This window comes from Sciurus vulgaris (genome assembly GCF_902686455.1).
Source record: "Sciurus vulgaris genome assembly, chromosome: 5".
NCBI lineage: Eukaryota > Metazoa > Chordata > Mammalia > Rodentia > Sciuridae > Sciurus > Sciurus vulgaris.
Window position 1 is genome coordinate 74,475,418 of NC_136465.1, and position 26,760 is coordinate 74,502,177.

The 26,760-nt window shown below is 39.2% G+C and overlaps 1 protein-coding gene across 1 annotated transcript in view; it reads right to left on the reverse strand.

Moving 5' to 3' along the window:
• Positions 1 to 14,354: 14,354 nt before the first annotated feature.
• Positions 14,355 to 26,760, reverse strand: part of LOC306661051 (antigen WC1.1-like) — a gene marked incomplete at its 3' end in the record, with an annotated part of 301,199 nt that continues 288,793 nt past the window's right edge. The window contains 10 exon segments of the mRNA XM_079139880.1: positions 14,355 to 14,530; positions 15,454 to 15,513; positions 15,734 to 16,048; positions 16,139 to 16,180; positions 22,058 to 22,187; positions 22,191 to 22,372; positions 23,501 to 23,816; positions 23,893 to 23,996; positions 26,011 to 26,328; positions 26,416 to 26,724. Coding sequence (XP_078996006.1) covers positions 14,355 to 14,530; positions 15,454 to 15,513; positions 15,734 to 16,048; positions 16,139 to 16,180; positions 22,058 to 22,187; positions 22,191 to 22,372; positions 23,501 to 23,816; positions 23,893 to 23,996; positions 26,011 to 26,328; positions 26,416 to 26,724 — 1,952 coding nt within the window.

The following is a 26,760-nucleotide window of genomic DNA, read 5'->3' on the forward strand; positions in this document are numbered from 1 at the left end:
GTTAAAGTGGTCATACTACCAAAAGCAATCTACAGATTCATTGCAATACTCATTAAAAAATCAATGACATTCTTCACAGAACTAGAAAAATCAGTACTAAAATTCATGAGGAAGAAAAAGACCCAGAATAGCCAAAGCAATACTGAGTAAGAAGAGCAAGGTTGGAGGCATCAAAATTCCCAACCTCAAATTAAACTACAGAACTATAGTAAGAACAATAGAAGGGTATTTTCATAAAAACAAACATGAATATCTGTGGAATAGAAATCACAGAGAAAAAGCCACACAGAAACTGTCATCTGATTCTTGACAAACTCACCCAAAACTTACATTGCAGAAAAGATGGACTTTAAAAAAATCACGTTAGGAGGTTTGAGGCCCCTGGTTTGAGGTTGGAGGATCAGGTTGAAGGTTCCAGTTCCCGGGCATCCTGACTCATCAATAAACCGTTCTGAATTCAAGAGCCTTGCTACTCTTTTGTCCCCTGCACCAAATTGACTCTGCTGGACGGCATCAATCCAGAGTTGAGCAGGAATCCAACCCAAAGTTGAATAAGCTGCCAGCAGATTGACCGCAGACCGCCAGTGGAGAACCAGCTGCCTGCTGCTGCCTGGAAGTTCACTGTTACAGTACCTGCAGGTTTGATTACACGTGGCTGCCGCCATTTTGAGACAACAGCCAGGCCCTGTAGGACCCCTGGCCGGACTGACTGAGTCCCGTCTCCAGGATCCCTCAGCCCAACCATCACTCCCTGCCTCTGGGGCCCTCACATCAACTGACTGCTCCCTGCTGCCAGGACCCCCAGACCGACTGACTGTGCCCTATCACCGGGAACCCAGACCAACTGATTGCACCCCGTCTCCTGGATCCCACAACCACACCAAATACACCCGACCTCCAGGACCACTGCCGGACCAACTGCATCCTCTCTCCAGGACCTCCAGCTGACCACGTCCACTCTTGAGCTGCAGCTCCCCATTTGCCAACACATTTGGAAGCCAGAGCAGCCATCTTAGATAATCCTGGAAGCCGTAGCTCCGATCTTCGGGTGGGGCAAATCCCATTCTGAGATGCCTGCTGGAGGCTTGAAGCTCATTGTCAGGGGCTATTTGGTCTAGGATTGCATAGTGTCTGATTTGGGCACTGCTAATATTGATCTCCCCTTAAAGAAAGGGTTTTGGAAACCTATAGGGCCACTATAAGCCTATAGGGGGAAATCTGCAATACCCCAGATCTGCAGAGCTAGAGGGGAAGATACATGAACAACATGAAAAAACAAGGGAAGAAAATGATCCAAACAAATCTAGATTCTATAGTAATAGAATCCAATGACAGTATCTTAGAAGAAATGTCAGAAAAGGACTTCAGATTATACATGATTAAGATGATTCGCGAAGCAAAGGATGAGATAAGAGAGCAAATGCAGGCAATGAATGATAATACCAATAAGCTGAAAGAGCACCTGCAGGAAGCAAAAGATCATTTCAACAAAGAGATAGAGATTCTCAAAAACAAACAAACAAACAAACAAAACAAACAAACAAACAAAAAAACAAACAACAACAAAAAAATGGAAATCCTTGAAATGAAGGAGGCAATAAACCAAATAAAAAACTCAATGGAAAGCATCACCAACAGACTAGACCACTTGGAAGACAGAACCTCAGACAGTGAAGACAAAATATTTAATCTTGAAAATAAAGTCGCCCAAACAGAGAAAATGGTAAGAAATCATGAACAGAATCTCCAAGAACTATGGGACATCACGAAAAGACCAAATTTAAGAATTATTGGGATTGAGGAAGGCACAGAGATACAAACCAAAGGAATGAACGACCTATTCAATGAAATAATATCAGAAAATTTCCCAAACCTGAAGAATGAAATGGAAAATCAAATACAAGAGGCTTACAGAACACCAAATGCACAGAATCACAACAGATCCACACCAAGCCACATTATAATGAAAATGCCTAACATTCAAAATAAAAATAGGATTTTGAAGGCCGCAAGAGAAAAGCATCAGATTACATATAGGGGGAGACCAATACGGATAAGAGCCGACTTCTCAACCCAAACTCTAAAAGCTAGAAGGGCCTGGACCAACATATTTCAAGCTCTGAAAGAACATGGTTGCCAACCAAGAATCCTATACCCAGCAAAACTAACCTTCAGATTTGAAGATGAAATAAAATCCTTCCATGATAAACAAAAGTTAAAAGAATTTACAAATAGAAAGCCTGCGCTACAGAATATTCTCAACAAAATATTCCATGAGGAGGAAATGAAAAACAACAATGGAGGTCAGCAAAGGGAGGAACTACCTTAGAGAAAAACCACTCAAAGGAGAAACCAAGCCAACTTGAAAACCAAAAATAAGCCAAATGACTGGGAATACAAATCATTTCTCAATAATAACCCTGAACATTAATGGCCTAAACTCATCAATCAAAAGATATAGAGTGGCAGAATGGATTAAAAAGAAAGACCCAACAATATGCTGCCTGCAAGAGACTCATCTCATAGAAAAAGACATCCACAGACTAAAGGTGAAAGGATGGGAAAAAACCTACCACGCACATGGACCCAATAAAAAAGCGGGGGTTTCCATCCTTATATCAGATAAAGTGGACTTCAAGCCAAAGTTAATCAGAAGGGATAAAGAAGGACATTTCATACTGCTTAAGGGAACCATAAATCAGGAAGACATAATGATAGTAAATATTTATGCCCCAAACAATGGTGCATCCCTGTACATCAAACAAATCCTTCTCAATTTCAAGAATCACATAGACCACAACACAATAATTCTGGGCGACTTTAACGCACCACTGTCACCACTAGATAGATCTTCCAAACAAAATCCAACCAAAGAAACCATAGAACTCAATAACACAATCAATAACCTAGACTTAATAGACATATATAGAATATTCCATCCATCAACCAGCGGATACACTTTCTTCTCAGCAGCACATTGAACCTTCTCGAAGATAGACCATATGTTATGTCACAAAGCAGCCTTTAGGAAATGCAAAAAAATAGAGACACTGCCTTGTGTTCTCTCAGATCATAATGGACTGAGAGTAGAAATCAATGACAAAGTAAAAAAGGAAATTACTCCAACATTTGGAGACTAAATAATATGCTATTGAATGAAACATGGATAACAAAAAACATCAGGGAGGAGATTAAAAAATTCTTAGAGGTCAATGAGAATGATGATACAATATATCAAAATCTCTGGGACACTATGAAAGTGGTACTAAGAGGAAAATTCATTGCATGGAACGCATTCCAGAAAAGAATGAAAAGTCAACAATTAAATGACCTAACATTACAGCTCAAAGCCCTAGAAAAAGAAGAACAGAATAACAGCAAAAGTAGTAGAAGACAGGAAATAATTAAAATCAGAGCTGAAATCAATGAAATTGAAACAAAAGATACTATTAAAAAAATTGACATAACAAAAAGTTGGTTCTTTGAGAAAGTAAACAAAATAGATAAACCCTTAGCCACACTAAGAAAGAGAAGGAGAGAGGACTCAAATTACTAAAATACATGATGCAAAAGGAAATATCACAACAGACACCACTGAGATACAGAACATAATGAGAGGCTACTTTGAAAATCTGTATTCCAACAAAATAGAAAGTACTGAAGACATTGACAAATTTCTAGAGACATATGCTCCTCCCAAACTGAACCAGGAGGACATACATGATTTAAACAGATCAATATCAAGCAATGAAATAGAAGAAGCCATTAAAAATATACCATCCAAGAAAATCCCAGGACCAGACGGATTCTCAGCCGAGTTCTACAAGACCTTCAAAGAAGAACTCATTCCAATACTTCTCAAAGTATTCCAGGAAATAGAAAAGGAGGGTACCCTACCAAACTCATTCTATGAAGCTAATATCACCCTCATACCCAAACCAGGAAAAGACACATCAAGGAAAGAAAATTTTAGACCAATATCCTTGATGAATATAGATGCAAAGATCCTTAACAAAATATTGGCAAACCGTATCCAAAAACATATTAAGAAAATTGTGCACCATGATCAAGTGGGGTTCATCCCTGGAATGCAAGGATAGTTTAACATCCGTAAATCAATAAACGTAATCCATCATGTCAATAGACTTAAGGATAAGAATCATATGGTTATTTCAATTGATGCAGAAAAAGCATTTGACAATATACAACACCCCTTCATGCTGAAAACACTAGAAAAAATAAGGATAGTAGGAACATACCTGAACATTGCAAAGGCTATTTATGCTAAGCCCATGGCCAACATCATTCTTAATGGAGAAAAACTGAAACCATTCCCTTTAAAAACGGGAACAAGACAGGGATGTCTTCTTTCACCACTTCTATTCAACATTGTCCTTGAAACTCTAGCCAGAGCAATTAGGGAGACTAAAGAAATTAAAGGGATACGAATAGGAAAAGAGGAACTTAAGCTGTCACTATTTGTGGATGACATGATTCTATATTTAGAGGATCCAAAAACCTCCTCCAGAAAACTTCTAGACTTCATCAATGAATTCAGCAAAATAGCAGGCTATAAAATCAACACGCATAAATCTACAGCATTTTTATACGCAAGCGATGAAACAGCTGAAAGGGAAATGAGGAAAACAACTCCATTTGCAATAGCCTCAAAAAAAATAAAATACTTGGGTATCCATCTAACCAAAAAGGTAAAAGATCTCTACAATGAAAACTACAAAACACTGAAGAAAGAAATTAAGGAAGACCTTAGAAAATGGAATGATCTCCCATGTTCTTGGATAGGCAGAATTAATATTGTCAAAATGGCCATACTACCAGAAGTGCTATACAGATTCAGTGCAATTCCAATTAAAATCTCAATGATGTACCTCACAGAAATAGAGCAAGCAATCATGAAATTCATCTGGAAGAATAAGAAACCCAGAATAGCTAAAGCAATCCTTAGCAGAAAGAATGAAACAGGGGGTATCGCAATACCAGAATTTCAACTATACTACAAAGCAATAGTAACAAAAACAGCATGGTATTGACACCAAAATAGACAGGTAGATCAATGGTACAGAATAGAGGACATGGACACAAACCCAAATGAATACAATTTTCTCATACTAGACAAAGGTGCCAAAAATATGCAATAGAGAAAAGATAGCCTCTTCAACAAATGGTGCTGGGAGAACTGGAAATCCATATGCAAAGAATGAAACTAAACCCCTATCTCTCACCCTGCTAAAAACTCAACTCACAATGGATCAAGGACCTTGAAATCAGACCAGAGACCCTGCATCTTATAGAAGAACAAGTATGTCCAAATCTTCACCTTGTTGGCTTAGGATCAGACTTCCTTAACAGGACTCCAATAGCACAAGAAATAAAAGCAAGAATCAATAACTGGGATAGATTCAAACTAAATAGCTTTCTCTCAGCAAAGGAAACTATCAGCAATGTGAAGAGAGAGCCTACAGAGTGGGAGAATGTCTTTGCCTCTCATACTTCAGATAGAGCACTAATTTCCAGAATCTATAAAGAACTCAAAAAACTCTACACCAAGAATACAAATAACCCAATCTACAAATGGGCTAAGGAAATGAACAGACACTTCACAGAAGAAGATGTACAAGCAATCAGCAGATATATGAAAAAATGTTCAACATCTTTAGTAGTAAGAGAAATGCAAATCAAAACTACACTAAATTCCATCTCACCCCAATTAGAATGGCGATTATCAAGAACACAAGCAACAATAGGTGTTGGAGAGGATGTGGGGAAAAAGGTACACTCATACATTGCTGGTGGTACTGCAAATTAGTGCAGCCACTCTGGAAAGCAGTGTGGAGATTCCTTAGAAAACTTGGAATGGACCCACCATTTGACCCAGCTATCCCACTCCTTGGCCTAATCCCAAAGGACTTAAAATCAGCACACTACAGAGATATAGCCACATCAATGTTCATAGCTGCTCAATTCACAATAGGCAGATTATGGAACCAACCTAGATGTCCTTCAATTGATGAATGGATAAAGAAACTGTGGTATATATATATAATGGAATATTACTCAGCTATAAAGAATAATAAAATTATGGCATTTGCAGGCAAACGGATGAAATTGGAGAATATCATGTTAAGTGAGATAAGCCAATCTCAAAAATCCAAAAGAGGAATGATCTCACTGATAAGTGGATGATGACACTTAATGGGGGGTGGGAGTGGGACAAGAATGGAGGAAGGAGGGACTGTATAGAGGGAAAAGAGAGGTGGGAGGGGTGGGGGGGAGGAAAAAATAATGGAATGAATCAAACATCATTACTCTATATAAATTTATGAGTATGCAAATTGTATGCTGTTACTCCATGTACAAACAGAAACCACATGTATCCCATTTGTTTACAATAAAAATTACTTAAAAAAAAAGAATTGGGAGAAAAATGAACCTGAATGTGGGCAAATCCAACACTTTGAAGAAAAAAAAACACATTAGGAAAAAACTGGATGTCCATATGTAGAAGAATGAAACTAGATCCCTATCTCTCACGCTGCAAAAGCCAACTAAAAATGGACCAAAGACCTAGTAACTAAACAAGAAACTTCACAATTGCTGGTAGAAAATATAGGGCCAACTTTCCAACATATAGCCACAAACAGTTACCAAGTTAGAACTCCCAAAGCTCACGAAATAAAACCAAGAATCAATAAGTGGGACAGCATCAAATTCAAAACTTCACACAGCAAAGGAAACCAGAACATGAAAAGCGAGTCTGCAGAATGGGAGAAATCTTTGCCACATATTCTTCTGACAAAGCATTCATACTCAGAATATATAAAGAACTCAATAATAAAACATCCAAAAAACCCCCAAAGAACCAAATCAATAAATGGGCAAATGAGCTAAACAGATATATCTTAGAAGAAGAAATGCAAATGATAGGAAACATATGAAAACATGTTCAACATCCTTAGCAATAAGTTAACTGAAATAAAAATGATACTGAGGTTTCATCACACCCCAGTTAGAATAAGATTCAGAATATAAATAATAATCAATGCTTTATTAAGGTTATTGTGGGTGGAATAGTTTTCCTGATTTCTTTCTCAGCAGATTCATTATTGTAGTATAGCAAAATTATTGATTTTTGTATGTTGATTTTGTATCCTGCTACTTTGCTCTATTTGTTTATCAGTTCTAGAATTGTCATGGTGGAGATGTTTGGGTATCCGATACACAAAATCATATAATCAGCAAACAGAGATAATTTCACTTCTTCTTTTCATATTCATATTCCTTTAATTTCCTCTTTTGTCTGACTACTCTAGTTAGAGTTTCAAGAACTATATTGAATAGGAGTGGTGAGAGTGGACAACCTTGTCTTGCTCCCAATTTTAGAGTAAAAGTTTTCAGTTTTTCTTCATTCAGTAGAAAGTTGACATTGGATTTGTCATACATAGCCTTTATAATGTTGAGGTAGGTGCTTTCTACTCCTAATTTCTTTAGCAGTTTTAGCATGAATGGGTGTCAAATTTTGTCAAAGGGGTTTTCTGCATCTATTGAGCTGATAATGTGATTCTTCTTATTTATTTATTTATGTTTTGGTGAATTCAACTTATTAATTTGCATATGTTGAACCAAGCTTGCCTCCCTCGGATGAAACCCATTTGACCACGGTGTACTATCTCGTTAATTTTTTTTTTTTTTTTTAGAATGGAGATTTACCACAGGTGTGCTCAACCACTGAGTTATATCCCAGGCTTTTTTATTTTTTATTTTGAGACATGATCTCACTAAGTTGCTGAGATTGGACTTGAACTTGCAATCTTTCTGCTTCAGCCTCCTAAGTCACTGGGATTACAGGTGTGCACCGCCATGACCGGATTCTTATTGTGTTTTTGAACGTGCTTTACTAATATTTTATTAAGGATTTTTGTGTATACGTTCATTAGGGATATTGGTCAAGAGTTTTCTTTCATCAATGTGTCTTTGTCTGGTTTTGGTATGAGGGTGATACTGCCTTCATAGAATAAATTTGGGAGAGTTACTTTCACTTCTGTTTCATGCAATAACTTAGAAAGATGAGTATCAGTTCTTCTTTAAAGGTCTGGTAAGCTTGATTGAGAATCCATCGGTCTCAGGATTTTCTTTGTTGGAAAGCTAATTGCTGCCTCAATATCATTGCTTGATATTGATCTGTTTAGGTTTTTGATACTTTCTTGATTCAATTTGGACAAGTCATATGTGTCTAGAAATTTGTCAATATCTTCTAGGTTTCCTATTTTTAGTATAAGTTTTCAAAATAGTTCCTAATACTCCGGATTTCTGAAATGTTTATGATGATATCTCTTTCTTCATTTCTAATTTTGTTGATTTGGGTCTTCTCTCTTGCTTAGTTTGGCTAAGGGTTTATCAATCTTGTTCATTCTTTCACAGAACCAACTGTTTCATTGATCCTTTGTATTTTTAAAAAATTCTCAATTTCATCAATTTAGTTCTTATATTAACTACTTCCTGTCTGCTACTGATTTTGAAATTTGTTCTTGCTTTTCTAGGGCCTTGAAGTATAACATTAGGTTATTTTCTTGGAATCTTTCTGAATCATTTAAATGTAGGCACTCAATACTATAAAGTTTACTTTTATACTGTCCCAGAGATTTTGAGGTATTGTAATCTCTATTCTCATTTGTTTCTAAGAATTTCTTGATTTTATTTCTCCCCTGATTTATTTTATGACCTATCCCTCATTCTAAAGTATATTATCCAATCTCTCTGTCTATTGTTTTTTATTTTTTATTTTGTACTGGGGTTGAACCCAGGCACACTTTACCACTGAGCTACATCCCCAGCCCTTTCTATTTTTTCTTTTGATAAAGATTCTTCCTAAGTTGCTGAAGGTTGTGGCTCAAACTTACATTTTTTCTGTCTTAGCCTTTCAAGTCACTAGGATTATAAGGGTGCACTACTCTGCTCAGCAGAAGCATATTATTCAATCTCTATGTTTTAAATGGTTTTTATTTTTATATTATTATTGATTTTTAATATTATTCCATTGTAATATGATAGGATGCACAAGTTTTTTTTTGCATTTGCTAAGACTTGGTTTGTGTTCTCAAATATGGTTTATTTTAGAGAAGTTTCCATGTGTAGCTGAGAAGAAAGTAAATTCAGTTATGATGGATGAAATATTATATAGATGTGGTGAAAGACCTCTACAATAAAAAGTATAGAACGGAGAAGAAATTGAAGAAGACCTTAGAAGATGAAGAGAACTTCCATGTTCCTGGATAAGCAGAATTAATATTGTCAAAATGACTGAATTATCAAAAGACATCCCTTGTTCTTCAATTAACAGATTTAATATTGTTAAAGTGGCCATACTCCCAAAAGCAATCTACAGATTCATTATAATCCCTATCAAATATCAATGACATTCTTCACAGAACTAGAAAAATCAGTCCTAAAATATATATAAAAGACCCAGAATAGTCAAAGCAATACTGAGCAAGAAGAACAAGGCTGGAAACATCATAATTTCCAATCTCAAATTATACTACAGAGTTATGATAACAAAAATAGCATGGTACTGGCATAAAAACAGACATGAAGACAAAGGAACAGAATAGCAACATAGAAACAAGTCCAAATAAACCTTGTAATCTGATACTTGACAAAGGTGCCAAAACCATACATTGGACAGAAGATAGCCTTTATAACAAATGGTGCTGGAAAACTGGATGTCCAAATGTAGAAGAATGAAACTAGCTCCCTGTCCTCACCCTGAACAAAAGTTAACTGAAAATACACCAAAGACCTAGAAATTTTGCAACTGGTAGAAGAATAAGTTCACCTCTCCAACATGTTGCCAGGGTACCTATCAAGACCCCTAAGACTCAAGAAATAAAACCAAGAACCAACATGTGGAATGGCATTGAACTATAATGCTTCTGCACAGCAGAGGAAACAAGGACATAAATAGGAAGCCTACAATATGGGAGAAAATCTTTGCTAGGTACTCCTTTGACAGGAAATTAATATCCAGAATATATAAAGAATTGAAAAGTTAATACCTCCCAAAATGATTAATTCAATCAATAAATGGGAAAAAGAGCTAAATAGATGTTTCTCAAAAGAAGAAATACAAATATCTGAAAAGCTGTCCAACATCTCTAACAATCAAGGGAATACAAATCAAAATTACACTGTGATGTCATCTGGCCCCTGTTAGAATGGCAGTCATCAAGAATACAAATAATAAATGCTGGTGAGGATGTGGGGGAAAAGTACACTCATAAATTTTGGTGGGACTTCAAATTAGTACAATCATTTTGGAAATCAGAAAAGAGATTCCTCAAAAGACTAGAAATGGAATCACCATATGACATAACTCACTCCTTGTTTTATTTTTTATTTTTTGTACCATGGATTGAACCCAGGGACCCTTAACCACTGAGCCTCATCCACAGCTCTTTTCCATATTTTATTTAGAGACTGGGTCTTGCTGAGTTACTTAGGGACCTGCTAAGTTGCTGAGGCTGGTTTTGAACTGATTATCTTCCTGCCTCCCAAGCTGCTGGGATTATAGGTCATTCCTTGATTTTTATCCAAAAGAACTATAATCAGCATAATGTAGTGATATAGGCATATCAATGTTTATAAAATCACAATTCACAATAGCCAAGTTATGGAAATAGCCTGGATACCTGTCAATAGATGAATGGATAAAGAAAATTGGCAAATATACACAAAGGGAATTTTATTCAGCCATAAAGAATGACATTATCACTTATGCAGGTACATGGATGGAACTGGAAGACCTTATGCTAAGTGAAATACACCAAACTGAAAAAGCCAAAATTGAATGTTTTCTCTCACACACAGAAGCTGGAACAAAATAAGGAAATATAAAGGGGGTATACCATGAAAGTAGAAATCAGTGGAACAGAATAAGGAGATTGACAGAGAAGGAGGAAAGATAGCAAAAGGGAGGAACTTTGGAATGAAATTGACCAAATTTTGTTATGTATATATACAAATATACCACAGTGAATTCCACCTTTATATATGTCTACATAGCACCAATTAAAAAATTATAAATAGGGCTGAGGAGATAGCTCAGTTGGTAGAGTGTTTGCCTTGCAAGCACAAGGCCCTGGGTTCGATCCTCAGCACCGCAAAAAAAAAAAAAAAAAAAAAAAAATATATATATATAAATAAATGCAAGGGAGATGAGTAGAGAAAGGGGAGCAGAAGAAGGGAGAAGGAAAGAAAAGTGGAAATATTGGGAGTTGAAATGGAGAAAATTTTATTCCATGCATGTATGATTATGCCAAAGTAAACTCTACTATTATGTAGAGCTATGATGCACTAAGAAAACATTGAAAAGTAAATAGATAAATGTTGGTGAGGTTGTGGGGAGAAAGAAACACTCTTAATTCTTGGTGGGACCACAAATTAGTACAACCACTTTGGAAAGTTGTATGGAGATTCCTTAAAAGACTAGGATGGAGCTACCATATGACTATACTATTCTACTTGTTGATATTTTTCAGAAGCGCTGAAATCAGCATACTATAGTGATACAGATATAGCAATGTTTATGACAGCAGAATTCATAGTAACCGAGTTATGAACCAGCCTAGATGGCTGTCAAGGAATGAATGGATTAAAAAAAAAGTCTCACACACACACACACACACATGAAATGGAGTTCTATTCAGACATAAAGAAAAATGGATAATGGATAATGTATGGAACTGGAGAAAATCATGCTAAGTGAAATAAGCCAGACTCAGGAAATTAAGGGTTGAATGTTTTCTTACATGTAGAAGCTAGAAGGAAATAAGGAATAAAAAAAATCTGAGGAGATTACATGAAAATAGAGCTAATAACAGTGGAGTAGCAGGGGTTTGAGGGGGAGGAAGAGGGGAAGGAAAAGGGAGCAACTATGGAATGAAATTAACCAAATTATGCTATGTGTGTGCAATACATCACAATGAATTCTACTTTTATGTATAACTGTAATGCAATAGCTAAAAAATCAATCAATAAATAGAAGAAAGACCAGTTGAGTAGAGGAAGGGGACCAAGGGAGGCTGGGAAAAGAGAAGCATTGGATATTAAAATGGAGCAAATTATGTTACATAAATTTATGACTATGTCAAAATGAATGCTACTATTATGAAAAATTATAATGCACTAATAACAACACTAAAAAGATTTCCAAATTACTTCTCACATACTTGTTGTCTGAACATAGGTGTTAGTTTGCTGTGTGAAAAATTGGAACAAAGCCACAAAGTCTCTGCAGCTCATACAGACATGTCTCCATCCAATGGGCAGTGTGTACACATAGCACAATACGTATCTCCTTTCAGAAGAAATGGAAGAGTTACAAGAAACTAGGAATAGGGAAGAACTGACATCCGCTAAGATTACAGGGCTACCTAGATTCTTGTAAAGGAAAACTGATCATTAATGTGCCCAAATCCATCTTTTCCATGAAAATAATGCAAGACCAATGGAGAGATAGCTATCCACTCACCTGTTTGAGAATACCTGGCACCACCTCCCTCTTCTGGGAAAAAATTCTCCTTCAATCCAGAGGAAGAAGGAATTTCAGAAACAGGTAACTCTTCGACATCATCATAACCATTACCTGTGGCATCTGCATGCTGCCCTTGAGGTTCTGAAAACAGATAGGGAATAAGATGGAAAAGAAAGATATTGGTTAGTCTAGGTGATGTCTTCAGTCTCTTCTAATGCAGATATTCTAATAGCTGATAACTATAGGTACCATATTCCAAGGTTGTCCCAAAGGCATGCATTTGATCATCGTATTCTTTAGAAACCATGTAAATCATCTAAATATTTCAATATATTAAGGTCAATAATTATTTTACTAACATACCATGCCACAAAACATCAATTAAAGTTATGATATGAGTTTGAGGCACTCTTTTCAGGCAAGTTGTAGAGGGTTGAAAAAAATACATACATATCAGTGACTGAGGAAGATTTCATCAAGACTAAAAGAGCACCAGCTGTTCATGTGCCCTTTGAGGCATTGCAGACACAGTGCTGTACAGGAGAGAAGCCTGGCTTTCTCCCTCCTGCAGACAGGCTATCCTACCAATTCTAGTCCCAAGAGGCATAGGTTTCAACCTCCTCTAGTTCTCTGCTGTCCTTCAGATTCCATCTTCACAGAACCCTCCTGGACATGCCTCATCCCAAGAACTCTCCATCTTTACCACTTGTGGAAGATTTAGGATGTCCTCTTTTCTTAGGTCCTTTGTAGAGAAGAAGTCCTGGTGATTGATAATTAAAGGCACCACCCGCTCCTTGTGTTTCAGGGATTATGAAGTTCATATATTTTTTTTGGTCTTAGTATTCACATAAACCAGAAAATGGTTCATACATCCCTCTATTTCAGGATCAAAACTATAATTCCCTATGTTCTCTTTCACCATGAAAATTTTGAGATGTTCAGGTTCAAATGTTCTTTTAAAAGTTATGACTTTGGATTTTATAATGATACATTTGAAGGATGTCTATGACCATATGGAAATAGTTATGGAAGCCAACAGATTAGAACCTAGTTTTTCCTATTCTGAGATGACAGGTGGTCAGAGAAGAAAAAATAGTTGTGAACCAGAAGAGACCCTTCCCATCTGATCACAGAATGTTCTTCTCAGAGGATAACCTCCTCCTCACCCCTACCAATCAAGGGAAGACCTGTTTCTACTACCTGGGGCAGATTCAGGGTCTCCATTTTCCTCATCATCCACAGTGTAATAGGGTAGCTTAGTTGCTGAGCCATCAGATAGGGATCCTAGTAGGGAGAAAAACATCATAGAGAAATACAGTTGGAGATACACTGTCATGGTTCAGAAGAAATTTTGAAACTTCATACTTATAGAGAGAGGGCTTGGAGTTCCTGCCTTAGAAGGATGCTGATAATTGTTACAGTGTCCAGGAATATTCCTAAAAGTTCATGTTTTACATGGTTGCTCCTCAGGTTGATGGTACTGGAAAAGGTGGAACATTTAAGAAGTGGGGACTAGTGGGAGGTATTAAGTTGTTAGGAGAATGCTCTTAAAAAGTATTATAGGATGCCAACCTCTTCCTCTATTGTTTTCCTGGTCACTATAAGACTAGCATCTGTGCTCTACCACATGCTCCCAGCATGATATGCTGCCATGCATAGGCCCCAAAGCAACAGAGCCAGGTTACTATGGACTGGAACATCTGAAAATGTGAGTCAGAATAAATCTTTCCTCCTTATAATTTGATTATCTTAGGTGTTTTATTTCAGCAATGGAAAGTGACCTCATATGCCATGTCAGGTTGTGTTAGTCATGTGGTCTCTGCTTGCTGAAGACTCCCACACTGATAGCAAACTCATACAAAGAAAGGAGGCTATGGAACACACCTGGGCTGTCCAGCAGGTTCTCCTTCTCTGGATTTGTGGGATAATCTATCTCCTGGTACAGGCCCTTGTCAACAGCATCTTCAAAAGTCGATAAGGCTGGAGTAAGCAAAAGAAATTCAGACATTGCTCCTAGAAGTATTTCCCTTACCAACAGACTAACACTTCCCCAATGCACACTCTTGGAGACAACCCTCAGGGATTCCAGGGTTCCTTTCTCTAGATTTGTGATCCATTGGGATAGAACTAGATTTTCTGACCATCCCTGGATCTTATATCCAATCTCCACTAGCACTGTCCACATTGGAAACCATCATATTTGAGTGTTCCATTTTTTTTAACCCAGGACCAATTCATGTCTTTTAAATCTCCAAGTCCATGGTAAAGAAGGCAGTTTTTCATATAATGAGAACAAGAATAAAACGTGTACTTAAAAAAAAAAAAAAAAAAAAAAAACACCCACAATTAGTCCAATGTTATCCCTGCATATTTTCAGGTCAGAGTATTCCTTAGCACCACCTTGGCACTCTGATCTCCTTCTGAGCAGCTGAGTTCCCAGGATGATGAGGACCAGAAAGAGAAGAGTTCCCAGGATCATGCAAAGGATCCCAGGTAAGGGGAAGATACCAGGGATAGGGGTTGAGGCTGAACTGGTGCCTAGATAAGAAAAAGGGCCATGAGTCTTTAGAGAGGACCATAAGCTCAGAGGAAGCCAAATATACTGATCCTCTCTTAAGTCATCAGGAACCATAAAGTCCCTAGCTCAGACATGACATTAAAGATCTTTCTGAATATCAAGATATCATACCCTAGATCCTGCTCTTGGCTATCTTCTGAGTGTGGTTTTAAGGGATCTCTATGAAGTGAATGCTGGTGAGGTTTTGGAGCTCTCTGACTGCTACAACTTAGTAACACCTGATAACAGTTTCTAACACCTGATTATCAGGTCTACTGCAATAAGACCAGAACTGTGTAGACTCCATAGTATAGAACACTGAAAATCTGCATATCTCCTCCATTACCTGGTTCAGAGCAAAAGAAGAACTTACTTCTAGGGGTGGGGGGAATTGCTGTCATTTTACCTGGGAAAAGAGAAGGAAAATGGAATCATTGCACTGTGTTGCTCTGGGAATGTCCCTGGGTCCCACCCACCACCACTGGCACATGGTTCTCCCCCAGATGCCAGGAGATCAGGCACAGCCTTCCAGAGGCAGAGTGCAGGGCAGCAGGCATCCTGGGAAGCCCTTTGGATGCAAACACACTCCTTCGACCCTGGCCCACTCTCCTGGTCCTGCTACTCACCAGAGCACCTCACACCAGCGTCCTCCTCATGCTTGCAGTCGCTCTGCCCCCAGGCTGCGGCAGCACAGGCCCACAGGGAGGGCTCCCTGCCCCTGCACTGCACCTCGTCCAGCCAGATGCTTCCATTTCCAGGGCCGAACGCAGCCTCCCCTGGGGCTTCCAGGGCAGAGCCACAGCCCAGCTGCTGACACACCACCTCAGCCTCTGCCAGGCTCCAGGAGTCATCGCACACAGTGCCCCAGGAGCCTTCGTGCCACACCTCCACGCGCCCTGAGCACCGGCTGTCTCCTCCCCTGAGTCGGAGCTTCTCTCTGTCTGAAAAGGCAGCAGCGCCTCCTCTTACTGCCCTGGTGGGAGGTAAGGAGGCCCTGGAAGCCATGGGGAAGGCGGGAGGAGATGAGGTACCTGTGCAGGGGGCAGTGGTCGGACAGCTCTGGGGTCTCTTTCCTGTAGGAACAGACAGTGGGGAAGCACTGAGTCAGGGAAAGCTGGGGTGGTCCTGCCCCAAGACAAGGCTCTCTAAGGTCCTGGGCTCAATTCAGGTGACAGGTGGAGAGAACAGGCTTCAGAAGTAGCTTTTGGGGCTGTATTGCTGAGATGTTCCCTGGAGCAAATCCCTATCAGCAGCTGAAATTATATTATCAGTTTACTTGTTTTCACTGTGCCCACTATGTGAAAAAACACAAACATGATCATGCCCATGCTCATGTGTGTACACTCCAGCACACACACACACAAAACCCAGAAAGAGAACCACTAGAAAGGGGACCTTGCCTCATTCCCTCTGTTCCTGCTAACAGGACAATGCCTGGCATGTTGAAAGCATTCATCAGAAGCATGTATGGATGACTTCCTATGAATGCTATGAACAATGCCTCGGTATATATTTGTGGAGTGAATGAATCGATGAGTAAAATCTGCTGAAAAATATTATTTTGAATTCTTGCTAATCATAAAGGTAATAGAAGAAAGGTAAATTAATGTCAATGATTTGTGGTAATAAATATTAGACATTTAAAATGTAAGTACTGAGTAATCTCAAAAGTAATCTGTACTTAATATTCATCATATTGTTAATGAAAAATTACAAACATTGAAAGTGTTTATTTAAATAAGTTGAAAGTATTCTTTTCAGTAAATTTAAAGTAGTTTTTTGCATAAATAAAAGAAGAATTCAGAGAAAAGTTAAGTGGACAATAGCTAGCTAGTAAGATAGAAACATTTGCATAAAAAGATAATAGAGGAAAATTAATACATGAAAGGACATAGATGTAACATGGAGCCAAGAAAAACAAAACAAAAGAATGCATATAAATGCAAAATAACAAAGAGTAAACACACATGGCACTTGTCCTAAGACCACATCATGGATATACATTATCCCCATTATTCTGTCAACTTCCTACCCTATCCAGAGAACATCTCTAGGAAAGATGGCAGGACATCTCTTGGGTGGTTTCACTTTCAGGATTGGATGAGTCACTATTTCTCAATGTGTGTAGTCTATTGTAAGGAAAAACATCATCAAGATATAATCTTAAAATTTATTATCCCTTCAGCCTCTGCAGGGGAAAGGAAAAAAAAAATAAGGCAAGGAAAGGGAGGAAAAGGAAAAGAGTAAGCATTTGCCTTTGAAACATTTATTATCATTTATTGTCCCATTCTCTCTGGATTTCATGGAGTTCCTAGCAGAGGCTCATGGGCTTGGTTCCCTTTTCGATTTTGCAGCTTCTGTGTGTTCTTTAACTTTAGATTAATGGTCAAGTTATAAAAAAATCCCAGTGTTTGATATGAAATACCAATTGAAAACAATTGCTCCTATAAAGTAATATGATAATATATATTTAAAAAATAGATACCCTCCCAAAAACCCAAAGGCTGAATGTTTTCTCTGATAAATGAATGATGATACATAATTGGGGGGTAGTGGGAGGGAGCAAGATAGGAATGGAGGAACGCTGGATGGTGTAGAGGAAAATGGGATGGGAGGGGGTTGAGGAAGGAAAGATAGCGGACTGAGACTGACATCATTACCCTATGTACATGTATGATTACATGAATGGTGTGAATCTACATTGTTTGCAATCATAGAAATGAAAAGTTGTACCTCTTTTGTGTATAATGAATCAAAATGCAGTCTGTAAAAATTAAAAAAAAAAAATAAAACCCACAAATAAACAACAACAAAAAGATAGATATCCTGTGATCTTACAACCATTGGCAGTCATCTTATTTTGTAGTAGTAGACACAGAAGAATACAGTGTAACATGTGGCATGATATTGATTATAATATTGTTTGCAGAAGGGAAAAATAGAAAACAATTATAAATAAATAGCAAAAAGGTTATGCAAACTGTAATATTAATCTTTTAAGAATGTAACATTATAGACATCATTACCCATATACATGTATGATTACACAAATGGTATGAATCTACATCATGCACAACCATAGAAACAAAAAGATGTACCCCATCTGTGTACAATGAAACAAAATGCAGTCTGTAAAAATAAAAACAATAATTAAAAAAAAAGAAAAAATAGAATGTAACATTATGGAGTTGTTTTACAAAAGAGTATGTTTTAATTGAGGAATATCCTTAATACATTGTTAAGAAAAGCCAATGTAACAATAGTAAGTATGATATAAACCCATGATTGTAAAACCAAATAAAAAGATACTATAAGATTTTATCACTATATGAGTTTAGATAGGATTCTATGAAAATGGAGGATTGGGAAAGAGTAACTACCAGTTCATTAATCCTATTCACACTGGGGGAATATGAATAGACAAGGGTTTATGCAATGTCGCTAATGTACCCTTTATATTTTAATATGTCTTTCTTGATTTCAATGAGTAATTAAGGTTTTGGTAATTCAGTGTAATAGAAAATATGTTGTTTAACTGTAAACCAAAGACAAACTAGAGGGAAGAATATAATCCTCTAGTGTCAAGCATGTGGTCAATTCTGGGAAGAGAACAAAAAACACAGCACAGTGTAAGAGAAGGTGGGTGGCCATCCCTTAATGCCTCCATTGCTCTTTGCCCAGACAGACAGACAGACAGACAGCATTACTCATTTCCTGGGGAACTCTCATGGAGAAGTTCTTTTGTGTTAAACTTAGAGTGAACCCACCACTAGTATTCTGCACCCATAAGTCACAGCCCTGACCCCTGGAGTGGGTCACAGTCTCCTCCCCCTTCCACAGGCAAGTCCTTCAAAGTCTGAGAACAGCAAGCTGACTACGTCTTCCCTGGCATTTCTGCTAATTAGGCTAATTACACACTTGTAGGACATGATTTCCAGTTGTTTCTGCACCTGGGAGCCACAAAGAAATATGCCAGTGATACTTCTAAAGACAACTCACCTGCCACTCAGCAACACATTAATCAACTTGGAAATCAAATATTTCCAGTATTATATAGACTATATGTTACAGAAGACAAAGACCACAGAAGATTGTTAGAAGAGTCCAAGTAACATGTGATCTTTCCTGAACTGAGATGAGAGTGGGAAGGAAAGGGTTTAAGGATTTAGGATATATTTTCTGGTAGAGGCACACAACTTGCTACTACTACATTGGAATTAGAGGGAGAGTGAAATGGAGATATGAAGGTAAACTGAGAATAAGTAACTGGGCGACAACGGTGGCATTAACTGGGATGGGGAACAGAACAGGGAGAAAAAGGCAGGAATTGAAGGTGTGGAATAAAACACTCTATTTTGAAAACTAAATTTGGTCTGTCCAATATATATTCAAGTGAGGGTATTCACTAGTAATGGACTATATGAGTTTGGATTTAAGGGCAAAGATTAGCTATGAAGATTTATTATTGGGGGCAGTCAGTGGAATATCATTTAAGGCCATGGACCCCAATGAGATAAGGGATGGAAGAGAGCTAAGAAAGAGTACAGAATCTAAATTTTAGATGTTGAACAGAGAAGTTGAAACTCTAAGACAGAATAAGAATAATCAGTAAGTTAGAGTGATCATAAGAAGGAAACAAAAAAGAAGATTGACAGCTGAGACTTTCTATTTTCCAGTGAAGTTTGAGGTAAGACCATAATTTATGTGTATGAAGTGGTTTAAACAGCAGTGAGGGGGAGATCAGGGAATTTGGAGAAGGTCATGTTAGAGGACAGGAACACATGTGAGAGAAGCACACTAGCATATGGGGCCAGTGTGGAGGGTTCATCAGAGATTGGATCACAAATTCAAAGAGACTAGCAGGATAGTTTCACATTCTAACAGGATAGAGTACTTGTCCACAATTCAGCAGTCCTTGCCTAGTCTAGTGCAGGCAGGGAAGAGTTAGGTAGTTGACTCAACTGTTCTTGTCCTCGACTGACAGAAGGGACCAGGGAGTTGAGTGTACTTGAAGGAGGAGGGTTATAATGGGGCATCATGTTGTCTAATCAGGGTAAGAGAAACTTGTGCAATCATGAGGAGAGTGGAACACTGAGAAACTGATAAAGTAAAACATTTGGAATCTGCATGAGGATGAAATATCTGGAAAAGGAGCAGCAAGAATATGTTCCAGAAGGAGAAGAGGCAACAGTCAGAGAAGGAATCAAGATCTCAAGCTGGACAGTTAGTGGTGGTCAACAGTGTGGCCATGCACAGAGATGGGGTGAGAAGGGAGTGCATCAAAGGGAGAAAGTCAGGAACAGAGAGGTCAGGATGTTATCTCAGTTGTGCACAAGAATGCTGGCAGCACCAGGAACAGGAGACAGAGAAGCCTGGTCAGCCTGGTACTGCAGCCACCAAGATGAAGGGGAATGAATGACCAGGCTGGAGAGTGACACCAACAGAAGTGGTGACTGATGCTACCTCATGGGGTAAACTTCAAGTGGCTGGACATGGAGAAAAAGAGAAGAAATTGTTGAAAATGACAAAGGAAAGCAGGAATGTTTTTATTCTAACATTGGCTCAGAAATATTCTGTGAAAGGGAAGCACAGAGCCTTCAAATAACAAGGACATCATTATTTTCAGAGGACAGCCAGATTTTTGTCAGAACATGAAACTGAAGGGGACATTACAGGTCTTAAGAAATTAGAAGATGATAGACTCCAATTTCCAACATACCCCGTGAAATGTTTTCTGGGAGAGAAATGAAGTGGGTATATTAGTTTGCAGTAGGTCATGGATAAAGGCTTCAGAGGAGGTAGGATCAACCAAGACCACTGGGATTGTGAGGAGATGAATTCAAGAAGAAAATAAGGGGAGTTCAGGTCCCTCATCTCAGCAATTCCCTGTGTATGCAGAGGAGAAGATGAACACAAATCTTTTCAACAGGATTTTTATTGGTGCCATGCCTTGGAGGGGCCTCAAGGTCTTCTTACCCATCCAGGTAATTGTGCATCTCTCTCCCACCCTCTTGCTCTGCTCAGGATGGGATTTTATCAGTACTTCAAGGTCACCATTCTCCTCCCGCCTCCGAATTTACACTGATCAAATAAATGCTGTAATTACTTCCTTCATTGGACCTCTACTGCTCCTTTAGGTCTCAACCTAAATATGATTTCTCTTTTCTTCAAATTGCACATTTGCACAGCACCTTTCATGCCTTCATGACACCCGTATTTATGGTTGGTGTGTGTCATCATGCTGGAGGGTAAGCTCCATGAGAACAGGGACAGTATTTTCTTCTTGCTGTCCTCCTGCCTAGAATCAAGTTTCTAGCTTCAAGTCACTCAATCACTTACCATCAACAATCTGACCTGATAGTTTGCCTGACTGACGTAGATGGATTTCAGAGTGAAAGACCATGAACTTGAGGATGCCCCATTAGTACTGGATCCCCAAGTTGCCCCTCACTTTCTTGAGGGTATGGGGTGGATGAAGTGCTCACTCCTAACCTGTTTCCACATCTGGATTAAATAATCACCATTATACCTATGAACAGTTTGCTGAGAGGTTTAACCTTCATTACATGTGAAATAAAACCTAACACAATGATAGGACATAGTAAGTGATTTACATCATGGAGGTCAAATTCCTCACTCTACTAAGAAAATAAAGATTAATTACTATAGCCTAAGACTGCACTAGCCATTTGCTTAGTTGGTTTTTCAGATGATAAGTTCACACTTCCACATGCTCAATTTAATATCCATGGCATTTTCCACATAAATGGATGTGGAAAAGATTTATTTATTTCTGTCATTGAAACAAGATTGGCAATTGATGCTTAAATAATCTATATTCAAACTTTCACCTTGTAGACTTATTTGAACTCATTCCTTTGGTGTGAAAGTATGAAATTTCTCTAAAAACAACCTACAGAGTGAGGACACAGGAATAGGCAGTAGGTCACCTGAACACATGATGTAAGCTTCCTCCTTTGGAGAGCAAGATCTCTGTTTCCAAGGGTCAGAAGGACACTGCCAGAGAGAGGTATCCGTTTTCCTACACCGGATATTATCCACCCAACGGGGTCTAGAACCTTACCTGTGAGGAACAGAAGAGTTGAGAATCCCACTGTCCCCACAGCCAAGGTGTCTGCAGATCACAGACAAGGTCACAGCTTCCATGGGGCTGTGGCAGACACTGCCCCAGGTGTTGTTGTAGAAAACTTCCAGCCACCCAGCACACTCCTGGTCCTCGCTCACCATCCTGAGGGCCAGGAACTCTGAAATCAAGAGGAGAACATCACAACACAGTGAGTATTTACCCTTAGTGCTGTTTTTTTCTTTATCGCTAGATAGTGAGTGCTCATTGTTAGGTTTGCTAAAAAATGCCCATTGTGTGGAAAGACAAAACTTTTACCCCTTTTTACCTGTTTTGCTTAATTGTAGGTCACTTTCTATTTTTATGAAAAAAGTGCAGTGGAAAATGAATGGGCAAGAACACTGACCTAGGGCTCCTGCAGGGAGAGAGGAAAAGCTACCTGACTAAATATCTGACAGACTCTGGAAAGGGGATACGGACAGTGGGGTGACAGAATAGTGAAGTCCCAGAAAATCAGTTTCTGATCCTGGGAGCCTGTGAATAGGTTACCTCATGAGGCAAAGGGGCTTTGCAGATAGATCAAGATGAGGATTGTTTTCATGTTGAGATTATTTTAGATTATCCTGGATTAACCATGTGAGCCCAATCTAACCACATCCTTAGACCTAGTGGTTAAGGATGGTTTCTGGCCCTAGTCATAGAGAGATGTGAACATGAAAAAAATGGTCAGAGGTATGCAAGGGGAAAAACATGGAGGGAAAACAAGAGGAAGCGAAGCATGGAGGCCCTGCTGCAGGGGCGGGGGAGGTCTGCAAGGTCTTTGATCTGAAGAAGGAAGGGCATGAGCCATGGAATACAGGGAACTCTAGACACTGGAAAGGCAAGGAAATGAGTCTTTCCAGGGCCTCAGGTGAATGTGGCCCACTGACACCTTGTTTATAGCCCAGGTGGACCGGGGTCAGACTTGAATTTTTTGTTGTTTTAAGTAGTCCCTAGCTCTGTGATCATTTATTATAGCAGCAATCGGAAACTGATATAGTGGGTCTCAGGATGTTGCATCCTCAGTAATTGAAGCATGAGGCCTGCAGCCAAATGGACACTGAAGAGAATGATAGTCAGGAGGCAGGGCTGAGAAGGAAGGAGCAGAAGCTCAGCTGCTGCAGCAGGAAATGGAAGCACCTCATCGTCTCCTCTGCTGGAAGGACAGGCACTGTGGGTCAGTCAGTAACTCTCCACCCTGCCCTAAGGCTCAGGTACCATCCTGCACACTCTCCTCACTTCCCCTACCTGTGCAGTGTGTACCACAGACCTGAGCAGATGACCCCCGCGTCCTCCTTGTGCCTGCAGTTGTGCTGCCCCCAGCCCTGGGAAGGGCACTGCCACACGTGGGCCTCCTCTCCTGTGCAGTTCAGCTCATTCAGCCAGATGGGCCCTGACCCCTCTCCAAAGTGAGCAGAGAAGGTGGCCTCCAGGGCCACTCCACAGCCCAGCTGTCTGCACACCACGTGGGCGTCACTCAGGTCCCAGCTGTCATCACAGATGGAGCCCCAGGAGCCCTGCTGCAGGATCTCCACTCTCCCTACACAGCGACCACCACCATCCACCAGGCGGAGCTCTCTGCTTGTCTGGGGAGAGACAGGGTCATGTCAGTGGGCGTTTACACAGGGAAGGGGAAGGGTCTTGTGCTGGGGCCTTGCTCACCTGAGCAGTTGGCAGTGTGTCCCTCTGAGGCTGTAGGTCCTGCTGGGTCATTGCACTGGGGCAGCAGGAGTCATTGCACTGGGGCAGCAGCTGTGTCTGGTTTCCTACAGAAGGGGTTTGAGAGCAGGAAACTCAATTAAACTAGACAAAAATCTAGCAATGATATCTGATAACTGTAGTGTACAATCAGTAATTTCCTGTGTTCAGAGCCTATCTTCTAATGGAAATTTTTGCTTCTGATTCCGACACACTCTTCTCTTTTAAACCACGTACTAGAAATGACTTCAGGAAAATGTGAAATTATCAGTTAGACTTTGTAGTCAAGTTCAGAGAAAAGTAAAAACTAGAATCAGTTATTTTCCCCAGGAGGCATTTGACCATTCAAAGGTAGTAGGTGAGACTCAGAAAATCTCAGCATGTTTGCAGACTTCCATGAGAGTATGCAAGTATAATTTAGGTTGGACCAAAGAGGAGGAATCCTGTTAAACATCAGGAAAGCTCATTATCTTATTACATGAACTGGAAGTAAAGTTTTTCTCATAGGGATGATGCCAAATTTCTAACCACTTCTATTGTTTTTTATTTAAGGTGATTTTAATAAACTGCATGAAAGAAGCAAATAAAGTCCTTCCTAAAGGCTTTGTATGATTTTTCATATACAGTGTCCGTTGATCAAAAATACCATATAAAGAAGAGGTTAGATAGAAAACAAAGAGGAAAGAGGAGAAGAAAAGGGAAAGATTTTCATATAATTAGTATTGGTGTTTTCTTATTGGTAATTTAAATGATCATGATTGAATGTTTGATTAAATGACATGATGTACATCTTTGCTGAGAAATGATAAGAAAAATCCAATAAAAATTTGAGAGTTATAAAGTAAATAGCTAAAAATAAGCTCCCAGAAGATGAATCTACCAACACATTAGATTAGCATAAAGTAGAAATAGTAAGTGGAAGAACATGGCAAAATACACAGAGTATAGCTCAGAAAGATAAAAGGATAGAAAATATAAATAGGGACCTTTTAGTTCACAGGTATTAATTTCAACTGCTTATAATTAAGTAGGTAAGTACCACTGCAAGGATAGAAAAATGATAGAATGGAACAGTAGGAACAAGAGTCAGAAATACCTGCACCCTGTATGCTTCAAAGGTGTCACAGCAGTTGGGAAAAAGCTTTTCAGTAATGATTCTGCATCAACGGGATGTCCAAACAGTAATGTGAAACTGCTTTTCACACCACACACAACATATACAATACCAATTCCATAAAGATTATACAATTATATGTAGAAGAAAAGTAATTCAACATGTATAACATGCTATTGGAGAATATTTTTATGATCTTACGGTAGCAAAGTTCTATTTAAAATGATATGAGAAGACAGTATACAGAAAAGTTTTGCTTCATTCAGAATAAGTATTTGATCCCTGAATGAAGACCAGATTAAGAAAGTGAAAATAAAAGGACAAGGTTTTAAAGTCTACTACAGATTTATACATATTTGTACCAAAAGTAATTGCCATTGTAATTTGTGGGATCATTATTTGGAAAGTCAGGAAATGTCAAATCTGCACATCATTTGAATGTATCAGTATATGATCATATGGCCATTCGGCAGAAAAATACACAGCAATAAAAATAAATGAAGCTTGGCTAAAAATAAAAATGGGTGGATTCTAAACATTATGTTGAGTCAAAGTAGACATGAAAAGAGAACATGCTGCATGATTTTACATAAAGCTCAAAAGCTGACAAAAATATTCTTTGGCGGCAGAAGTAAGAGTGGTCTTTTTTGCAGGGGAGGAGGGCACAGTGATTGGAGGGATGTGCAGGTGACTTCTGGGAGCTGCTGATGGTCTCTGATGGTCGAAGGTGAGGAACTTGACAGAGCTATCATTCATTGTTGCACATTGTTCTCTATGAATTTCAATAAATAATAATGCTTACTTAAAACTATACCTTTTAATACCTCTTGAAAGGGCCAGAAAGATGAATGATCATTGAGAAGAATCACAGTTCATCATAGAATGTTTCATTTTTGATGTCAGCTCTCCACACCGTCTGCTCTTAGAGACATGTCACTAAAGTACCAGTCAGCCCTAACCTCCCTTACCTGAGCAGACCACAGAGGCTGTGTCTCCATGGGAACAGGCGGGAACACCCAGGGCAGTCACAGGGCAATTCCACAAGAAGGACTCAGACCCTGAGCAGTGAAATCGGTCTCTCCAGATCTCATCATCTCCTTGCACAAAGTATGCTCCTTTTGGGGTGGAGAGGGCGACCCCGCAGCCCAGCTGATGGCAAACAACATTGGCGTTGGCCATATTCCAGTGGGAGGCACAGAGTGTTCTCCAGCCTCCAGACGTCTTCATCTCCACTTGACCCTCACACTGAGAGCTGCCATTTTTCATGAGCCAAACATCTGTATATTCTGGTAGAAGACAGGATTTTAGCAACATCCCACATTTTGTTATCTCAACAGAGTGTTCATGGAGGTTAAAGTCCTGCTGAGTCTCACCTGAGCAGACAACTTGCACAGCCCCTCTGTGGTGGCAACTGCCTCCAGGACAGGGCACTCTGGGGCAGAACCAGAGCCCAGGCTCCTGTCCCTTACACTGGAACTCTTCAGCCCAGACCTTTTCACCAGGCTCTCTGAAGGGCAGGTTCCCCAGGACAGATGCAGCCTTGCCATACCCCAGCTCTGCACAGATGACCTGGGCTGTGGCTAACGTGAAATTTCCATCAGATACTGGAGTCCATCCTCCTCCAGAATTCACTTCTACTCGCCCCGAGCAGGGTCCACCTCCTCCATCCAAATGCACAAATCCTATGGAAGAAAGTAACTAACAAAATGAGTATCTTG